General features: G+C 37.6%; 1 protein-coding gene across 1 annotated transcript; it reads left to right on the top strand.

Moving 5' to 3' along the window:
• Positions 1–656: 656 nt before the first annotated feature.
• Positions 657–1,950, top strand: LOC121423596 (F-box/LRR-repeat protein 2-like). Its single transcript, XM_041618977.1, has 2 exons — positions 657–884; positions 1,410–1,950. Exons 1-2 carry the CDS (start codon positions 834–836, stop codon positions 1,917–1,919), a joined length of 561 nt encoding a protein of 186 aa, XP_041474911.1. The 5' UTR covers positions 657–833; the 3' UTR covers positions 1,920–1,950.
• Positions 1,951–10,398: the final 8,448 nt, after the last annotated feature.

Here is a 10,398-nt window from a genome sequence, read left to right as displayed (position 1 = left end):
TCCAATGGATCGACATTCTCCCCTTTCTCCGTCAGATTGAGTGGCGACTCACTTGAAGAACTTAGCATGAACTTCTGCCTGGGTCTGAGGAATGATCCACATAGACTGCCTGACATGTCCATTCATGGGCACAAACTGAAGCGACTTGAGATGGACTGGGAGAAGAGACTAGCCGTGATCAATCCTCTGAGATCTGTCGATCTAGACAGGTATGTACAAATGGCTAATTCAGTTGATCTTTTTTATTTGTTTGTATGTATAGGTGTGTGTGAGAGGGTGTGTGGGTGAGGGTGTGTGTGCGTTTTTTGTCTGTTTGTTCAGGGGTTTATGTCCCTGCTAAAAAGCCTCACTTAAATGTGAAAATCTCTCATGGGTCTCAACTTTCTTAAGACGGCATACCTGAAAAGCCTCATGAAAGACTTTAAAGGTAATCGTCATTTACAGACGCATTCTCCAATCCCCAACTGAAAACCCTTCAAAGAGCCATCCAAATTCTGCCAAGTCTGCTTGTTCATATTTGCTTTAAAAATAAGAAGAAAGGAAATCACCAACCCGCTTTGTCATCTCGCGACTATATGGACCTGTTGCTCCATACGCCACTGCCCCCGAAACTTTTGGCTCATTCGCCACATTGCGCCGTTTAATTCAATCACAAATGTCACCTACTAATGAGTCTTGTTAATGTTGTCGAACCCGCAACTGTTTCTCCAAGTGGGGCCTATTAATTTCGCTGCTTCCTGTGGGGTTGCAGATTAACAGAGCACCTGCGGACCTTACAGTATCTGGACATCAGCCAAAGCCGATGTGGTGATGCTGACATCGAAGCCATTGTGATGAACTGTTCCTTGCTGCTCACACTCAAGCTTCGTAACTGCTCCCTCCACGTGAGTTGGATGCATCAAATTAAAAGTTTTATTCTCTAAAAGAGTTAGATCCGCATTCCTCGAACGTCTTGGAAAACTAAGCTTAGTTTTCGCGGATGATTTTTAATATTTCTAACAAGTAATAATAATACAAAATCTAGTTGGTCACAAGATTTAAGGTTTAAGTTTGATGGACAACGTGGACATCAACATTTTATCTAGGCCTGCAGTTCACAAGAATTTGTTGTAACTCTAATATCACTTGAAATGGTTAATATTGTAAAGTTGGTGATTCAAGTGAAGGAATTAGAAACCAGTCTTCTTCAGTTAAAATATCTTTGTATTCTAAATTTTGAAACTACAAAATGTAATTTATTGAAATTGAATAAAGATTGCAATCCCTATATCATGTATATTGAGAATTAAAACATTACAAGCATCAAAATTTATTACCATTTTGGCCAAGAATTACCTCGTTTAATTGCGCATTTGCTTAGTTCCGTTATTATTAGGCCTAAGTGTAAATTGGTTTCTCTCATACACCAGGATCGTGGATTAAAACACATTGGTAGATGGTTACCAATTCTTCAACACCTCGACATCGCCGACAACCACGATATCACTGACCGCGGACTGGAGTTCATCGCTTGCGGCTGTGACCAATACCTCGAGCACGTGGACGTGTCACGGTGTTTCGACATCCACGGTCCCGGTCTCAACATCCTGGCGAGTGCCTGCCACTCGCTGCGCACCGTGATCGCAAGGGAATGTTTCGACATGACATCGAACACGATCACCTACATTTCACTGCACTGCACGAACGTCCGACATCTCGACGTCTCCTTCAATCTCTGTGTCACCGATGGAACGCTGTCGAGCATCGCCCATGACCGCAGGCCTAATGAGGAGCTCGAGGTGGTCACGAAAGGATGTCCCTATGTCCTTGGTCATCGATTTCAAGGCGGATTCGAATCCGGTGATCGACGTCGCTTTCGATTTGTCGATTGGGAAGCAAGGGGAAATGATGAGTTTGTCATTTGGGAGACTAATGTTTGATCTTCAACCAAGATGCGGTACCAACTTGGTCATGGTCCGGGTCATGGTCAGTATGGCCGCAGAAATGGAAGGTTTGGTCTACAAGCGGTTGATTAATTAACTTTCCCGATATCACATGGGTTAAACTCCCGGGATGGGGGCACTCCCGTACGTATAATGGCAGTATGGGTATGTGCGGTTCCCTTTTCATGCCTTGTCAGCAGTTTCCACGCGTATCATTTCACCCTTTCATCTACCAACCCGCCCCCCCCCCCCCTTTCGTATGCCCCCATTTCATGCGTTCGTTCTCGCAGGCCCCCGTTTCATTTTAATTCCAGTTCCACCGACACCCCCATTTTGTGAAGGCCCATCTAGTTCTCAAGCCCTTAATTCTAGCAACTTCAGTTCATAAGGGTAGTGTTTCATATTTTGGGATTTTCTAAATCCGAGAGCCCTCCCTTGGGACTGGGGCAGGGCACTGAGAACGATTATTCATGAGGGTGCTGGTTTATCTTTGACAAGCAAAACATAAAATAAATAAATGAATAATAACAAAAAGGGTTTCATTACAAGTTGAAGGTGGTTTTGTTCCATGAAAATTTTGACAAGCAAAAAGAAAAAGATTTTTTTTACTACAAACTGTTATTTTCTGCTATTTAGCAACCTAATTTCCGGGGGGCTGTTGCCATGGTGAACACACGCAGCCCCCCTGACAAATCTAGAAGGGATGTTCCAGCACCCCTGTTTCCCAGGGCCATGGTGGGGGGGGGGGCGTTCGAAACCCTTTTCATATTATTCTCATTTAGTCTTCTGTCCATGCAGTCTTGTTTTCCACTTCGTCGACTTACCATTTTATTTTTACTTTCCAAATTAAACATTCTTTTTAATTATCAATTCTTCTAGCCCGGTGGTATTCAACGAAAATAAAAATTAGACGAAATTGTGTGTAGCCTTGCAGGAAATTAGACAAAATGGTAAATGGGCTATAAATTGCAAATAGACTAAATGAACTGATTGTAGACACGTAGGATGGGTCGAAACGGAACGTAAATGAAATGAGTGTAGACCAGGTGGTAATGTACCACACAGACACCCGGACACCATGCTCCAACTCAGGGAAGACATCAGAATAATTTGCATATTCATAAGATCATAATACTGATTTTGAAATGTGCGGTATATTTCTTTTCTTTCTTTCGATATGAACCATATACAGTAAAATGTCCTTCCTTTTGTCCGAGTATGATCTTCATGAATTGTTTAGTTATTTTTATTTTTCTCATTTTCTTTTCATGAAACACATTTCATTTCAAGTATCGCGTTCATGCCATCCTTGCCTGCTATTGTCAGGGTTTTTTGTGAGCAAATTTAATAGTACCACTTGTAAACACCGGGGCGCAGATAAATTAGCAAAGTAATTTTCACTATGATTTATAAGTAGGAGTACTGATAACGGTAGAATTTGAAGAGATCCTATTTGGAGTATCTATTTCCTTTTTGATTTAATGTTTACTTTTGAAGGTAATCAAATCTCACGATTTGTGTGAACTTGAGGTGGAAAAAAGACCAATAGATTGGTAAACATTTGAAAGATTTTGGAAAAAGAAAAGAGCGTTATCGCCACTTGAAAAATGAGATCAATAAAGCTATAGAAACCTCAAATTGGCAACACGGTGAATAGATTATGACAAGTGGTAAGGACTTTTGCCCCGTTTTGTCATAATGGTCATGTAAATAATTATCAGGATTGGTGGGGTTTTTATTTTTCATCAAGGCGCTGTTCCCTTCAGTGTGCAAGATGGCATATACATGTATGTCTACTTCAGGGGCGGAAATCTCTTTTAAAAGGTAGGGGGGACAAGGGTCTGGAAAATTTGACAAGGAAAGAAAAGGCTATTACCTAAAATTTAAGGTCATGTCGACGAAAATATATTTGACAAGCAAAAAAAGGTCATCTCGTCCCAAAACGCACGTTTTATTCCCATTTTGAGTGATATATTTCTTAGCATCACCAAAGACCCAAAATAGTAGGGGGACATTTGATATTGTGCCCCCTACTATTTTGAGTAGGGGGCACGTCCCCCTGTCCCCCCTGGGATTTCCGCCCATGGTCTACTTGAAAGAACAATGCTTGAAAAAAAGATTTACGTTTTAGTCATTTTTGCCTTTTGGGGGAGTACACAGTCGTTATCATATCACAATGACGTCACTCCATTTCCTCAGCTTGACTTTATAACTCGAAACTCCTGTGCCTAAATTTGTAATCCCTATAGGACTTACGAATTTGTCAACTTCCCTCAAAAGTCACCATTTTCATATCGTTTGTCCAATCTTTCACATCTGGTTCTCTATTTTCTCTTTTTGTTCTCTTAAAACAATTTTTCAGTTTGATTAGATTCCTTCAATGATTTTCAAGTTTATAGTATATTATTATCGGCTACAAAACTATGTAAAATTTGTAGATCATCGTGTATAGTTTTATACATACTTCAATAATTTGATCAACGTATTTTAATATGAAAAGTGGTTGTTAGGACTCATTTTCGAAATAACCACGATGTGTAGTCTACCAGTGTTTTAATTATTTTTGAAATTTTATTTAAAATTATTGCGATGAAGATAGAATACAAAAACTGGTAAAGTTTTATACGATTTAATACATTATACGATTTATCATCATTTTGTACATAGAATATATAATATATATGTACAGTATTTATATAAACGATTTTTCATCGAATGTTATAGAAATCTTATATTTTATGATGTATGGAATTATCATTTTTGTAACTATGTTGACTGGAATAAAAAAAAATACATAAGCGTCATAAAAATTAAATGACAATTTTCCTGACTCTTTAAATGTCCTAGAATTTTATTTACTATCGCCATTATATCATAAAATAATTATTTAATAAAACCTTTACATAGTATCACTGAGCACAGGTTTGATATGTCTACGTTATACATGTATTCACAAATATCCATTTGAAACAATCATTTCAAAATTACATGTATTTATGTTTATTACAACTTTGTATATAATCGGAAAGAAAATATCAAATTATATTGTATATTATATATTGTGGTAACTCCCGTAGGAACTCGGCAGGACAGCATTTTCTGCTGGTAAACGCCAAGCTGGTATATAATCAATTACCTTGGAAACATTTTACGTCTAGGTTAATCAGTCATAGTGGCTGACGTAATAGACGACAGATATCACTCTTGGGCCTTTTTATCAAAGTGGAGACAATGGCAGAGTTGGGATTCGAACTCACAACCTTGCGATTATGAGTCCAATGCTCTAACCACTGGACCACACGACCAGTGTGATTATAATCAATCATTTGTAATCATGATACGTACCTGTCTAAATAATGCGAGCGCGAAGCGCGAGCTGAAATTTTTGTAAATATTGACCCCCCCCCCCCCCTGTTGCACCCACAAATGTAATAACGCCCACAAATGTAATAACACTTTACCCACAAATGTAATAACGCCCACAAATGTAATAACACTTTACCCACAAATGTAATAATTTTTGATCGCCCACAAATGTAATAATGACTTTACCCACAAATGTAATAAATTTGAAGGGATTTTTGGCGAATCCGTTCTAAACTAAAATCCTATAGTAATGCGTTCATATAGCACAAAAGTGTAAAGTCTTGTTTTCAGACCGGGTTAATACAACATCAAAGTACAAGTCCAAAGTCTTTTTTCCAGACCCGGTTGTTTAAAAAATTATAATATAAATCCAAAGTCTTTTTTCCAGACCCGGTTGTTTCAAGAATTTTAATAAGTCCAAAGTCTTTTTCCAGACCCAGTTATTTCAAAATTTATAATATAAGTCTAAACTAAGATACGATATTATGATATTCCTGTGGAAAAAATGGGAATCGAGCTTAGTCTTTTCTCCAGACCCAGTTAATTAAAACTGGGGGAATTAATGTCTTTGTTGTTGTTTCAACTTATACGGTGTATATAGTGAATATATGCACTAAGAGTAAATTGAGAATCAAGCGTAGTCTTTTCTCCAGACCCGGTTACCTGTTATTCAAACATTATGAATAACAGTTTAAAAACAGTATAAAGACCCCATAATAATAACCGGTGTGTTGGGGTTCAAACCCCGGCCGCGTCAGACCAAAAGACGTTAAAAGATGGGAGTTGCTGCTACCCTGTTTGGCGTTCAACCATTAAAGGGATAGAGCCTCGTCGATCTGGCGCTGCACAGTGGCTGCCGGGCCCACGATCAACTGGGCAAAGCAAATTTTCGGAGTATTTCATGTCTATTTCGAACAATAAATTATGGATTTTCATTTTCATCTTATTAATGCTGGATTTAGCGTAGTCTTTCAGCCCGACCATTTTTTTCTTCAAAAAAAAAAAACGCTAATAGTAAGAATTAAAAAAATCAAAGTCTAAGACCAAACAAACCTTCAACCTAAGAACCTGTTTTAAAAGAGGTTTAGAGTGTTGTCTTTATTCCAGACCTAAAACAGTTACGAAAAAAAATCTTCTGACATAAGACCTTATATTATATTCTCGTGGAATAACACGAGTTTTAAACCGTACTCTTTCCTCCAGATCCGGCTATTAAAAAAAGTAACTGAAAAACTTCAAATCTAAGACCAAATTTCCAAAGTTTCACCCAGTAAAGATATGTCTTTTTTTAAATAATACTACTACCCCTACAAAACATTGTAATAACGCGTGGGTAAGGCAGACATCCTTTCTCCAGACTTGGTTACTATTTGAAAAATAAAATAGTTTTTACAAATATTATAAAACGAATACCCAATAATCTAATTACTGTGGAACAACATGAAGACCGATTGTCGAAGGTCGACTTTCCTCCAGACACAATTATTTCAGGAATAAAAAATCAATAAAACTCAACCCCCATCAACGAATCTAAGAACCAACAATCCTCCAAATTAAGACCATGCATGTAGAAAAGCTCATGTTTAGAGCGTTGTCTTTATTCCAGACCCGGTGATTTAAAAATGATTTAAACAATCCTAAAAACAAAGGTCTCATATTCTTATTCTTGTGGAATAACACGAGAATTATGCTTTGTCTTTCGTCTGGACCCGGTTATTTAAAAGATAAAGAAATATTGAAAAAATGACAACTGAGACCAATCTTCAAAATTAAACCCACTTAAAATGCTTGGGCTAAGAGTGTTGTCTTTACCCCTAAAAAAAAAATAAAACCGACGTATATTATAAATTTTGAAACGACCGGGTCTGAAAAAAGACTTTGGACTTGCATTATAATTTTTGAATTAACCGGGTCTGGAAAAAAAACTTTGGACGTATATTATAATTTTGAAACAACCGGGTCTGGTAAAAAGACTTTGGACGTATATTATAATTTTGAAAAACCGGGTCTGGAAAAAGACTTGGACTTGTACTGTAATATTTCATTAACCGGGTCTGGAAAAAAGACTTTGAACTTTTGTGCTATATGAACGCATTACTATAGGATATTAGTTTAGAACGAATTCGCCAAAAATCACTTCAAATTCATTACATTTGTGGGTAAAGTCATTATTTCATTTGTGGGTAAAGTGCATTATTACATTTGTGGGTAAAGTGTTATTACATTTGTGGGCGTTATTACATTTGTGGGTAAAGTGTTATTACATTTGTGGGCGATCAAAAATTATTACATTTGTGGGTAAAGTGTTATTACATTTGTGGGCGTTATTACATTTGTGGGTAAAGTGTTATTACATTTGTGGGCGTTATTACATTTGTGGGCGATTATTACATTTGTGGGTGTAACACCCCCCCCCCTATATTTTAGGAATCCATTAAGAGTATACACATCTCACCATAGTCATCTGATGCGAGTGTCAATAAGCGCTTGCTGATTTTGTTAAAATTACATCTAAACATGCACATAAAGCACTTGTAATCATGATTAACATACCCATTTTACTAATCAAATCTTGTGAGCGCGAAGCACGAGCTGAAAATTTAGGAAATTCAGACCTGAAGAGGGGCATTTTAAGGCTTGTTTGCAGGAATTCACGAAGACCATACAAAGTTCACTAACCAAATGATGCGAGCACGAAGCGCAAGCTGAAAATTTTGATATTCAGATTTAAAAAAGAGACATTTTAAGGACCGATTCTAGGAATTTATGGAAAGCAGACATAATCCACTACTGCGAACGTAAGCACGCCACGGACAGGAAATGTTTTATATTAAGACCTTAAAATGGGGCAATCACTTTAAGTAGTCATGAAAAAGAAGCATACTATTGTACATAAAACAATAATAACTCGAAGTGCGAGGAAATATATTTGGCAGTTTGGTGTATGTTGACTTGAAAACGGGAGGTTTTAGTATAACAGGATTATATTTCTCGGTAAACAGACAATGCGAGCACCAGGAACAATGAAGACATAGGCCCTGAGCAAATTATGTTTCATAAAGTTATGAAAAAAAGTTTCTTATGTAATACAACATAACATAAATATGATGTGATATAACATTATAATGAACAATAATGTCTTCTTTCCCACTAAGTTTCTCTTCCTTTCTCCCTCTTTTTCTTATTTTCCCCGTTTTTTTTTTTTTTTTGGGGGGGGAGGTCAGCCGATGGGGGGGGGGGCACGTGCCCCCCCCGTAGTTACGCCACTGGTCATTATTAGAATTCATTATGAATTGCTTAATCATATCTACAATAGAAATAATAGATATTTCATATCGTATTTTTAAAATAGATTTTAATAATTTTTTTGCAAATTTACGATGTATCAAACTTGAATACTCAAATTACTGAAATGTCGCTTTTTTGTATGCATTTTCGTAGACTAATATGCATAATGTATGGTTAAAAACTAAATGCATATATTTACGCTTTTTCAATCACTTGGAGAGGTAAGAGTATGTTTTTCTCTATCAGCTACATACAAAAAAGTGCAAGCACATCGAAGCCTACCCCTCTCGGGGAGGGTGTCGAATTCACCCCCCCCCCCCCCCCGACATAGTGTTTGTCATATTTCTCAACTTCCCAAAGCCAGGGCACGCTTCTTCAAGTCTCTTAAGGTGTCGTTTGCACGAACAGTTTTGGTCAGTCGAACGATGTCCTATGCCTTTGAATCCGGGCAAATTAATAGCAGGTAACAACTATTTCAAAAGGATAATGATTCATTGTTTCTTTAAACTATCCTCCACAATTCGTGTCTATTACTTTGGCATGATTTCAATTCCAGATAACAATGAATAGGCTAATGTATCAAACAGGCGTTATGTGCTCGCCTGTTTTGAACAAAGAGTCATTGACTGGCCCCTCGAAGATCCAAAATGTGTTCAGTGATTCATTCAAATTAATTGAATGTTTGCCCCATTTGCAACAAAAATCATCAAATTGATCACAGTGACTGGATGATAGAGACGCCATCGCGGCTACCTGGGAACAGATAACAATCGTCAGTTTGGTTTACAGCTGCTTGACTTCGAATTATACAATACATTGACAAGGCATGTGTATGTCTTGTAAAAAAATCTAAGAGTAACGTGGAATAGAATCTTTCTTTTGTTCAGGTGATGACAAGCAGGTTCAATATAAAAAATAAATCGTAATCACCAAAGCCACTGATTATTGATGTTTTACGTTTGCTTCCTGGATGCGAAACAAAAGTGTGTTCCTTGATTATTGCACTAATAGACTGCTCTCCATGCCTTGTTAGCCCTTTTGATGTTTTTTTTCCATCTTCAGTGCGGAAGGTCCAAAAAATATTAAACATGATCTTGAAAACAACCTCAGGAGATACTACCAATCTTTGAAATGGATATCACTTATTATATCAATCGATCTCGGGTACCGTTTCATGAAAGTTGTCTTACAGTTACCATAGTAACAGTCAGACACTTACGTTTCCAAGCCAATCAAAACCCGAGAAAATTAGTCAGATCTGACCCCTCTGACATCCCGTCAGACGAAAATTTGTTGAAGAAACGTCCCCAGATAACCATCCACAAAGCAACGACTGTGCATGCTGATATTAGGTGCTCTAAATTTACAGCGTCACTGTTTGGCTTTTGCTGCTAGTGCTAACCATATCCCACCTGTTCTAAAACTTAGTCCTTCCAGTGGTCCAGATCATCTGGAACCCGGGTCTAGAACACCTCCTAAAACATTTTCATCGTTCACTGAATCTCATTACAAATTTCCCTAAACACAACATTTTCTGGAATATACCCTTTGGGCAAATGTGAAAAGCCTTGGTTCTATCACGTGTCTATGGAATCCATTATTCTCGAGGTCTTCCACGAACGTCCTCGTGTAAATTCAATCATTACGTTCTCTAGTTCTTCCACGAACGTCTTGTGAATCCATAATTACATTCCCTAGTTCTTCCACAAACGTCATCCTGTGAATCAATGCATTCCCTAGTTCTTCCACGAATGTCTTGTGAATCCATAATTACATTCCCTAGTTCTTCCACAAACGTCATCCTGTGAATCAATGCATTCAC

The sequence above is a fragment of the Lytechinus variegatus genome, chromosome 11 (genome assembly GCF_018143015.1).
Source record: "Lytechinus variegatus isolate NC3 chromosome 11, Lvar_3.0, whole genome shotgun sequence".
Classification (NCBI taxonomy): domain Eukaryota; kingdom Metazoa; phylum Echinodermata; class Echinoidea; order Temnopleuroida; family Toxopneustidae; genus Lytechinus; species Lytechinus variegatus.
Note: the sequence above shows the minus strand (reverse complement) of the source record. Positions and strands in the feature narration are given on the sequence as shown.

Coding starts and splice junctions, on each gene's coding strand:
- LOC121423596 (XM_041618977.1), top strand. CDS start 834: ATGAACTGTTCCTTGCTGCTCACACTCAAGCTTCGTAACTGCTCCCTC. Junction 885..1,409: donor TTCGTAACTGCTCCCTCCAC/GTGAGTTGGATG, acceptor CTCATACACCAG/GATCGTGGATTAAAACACAT.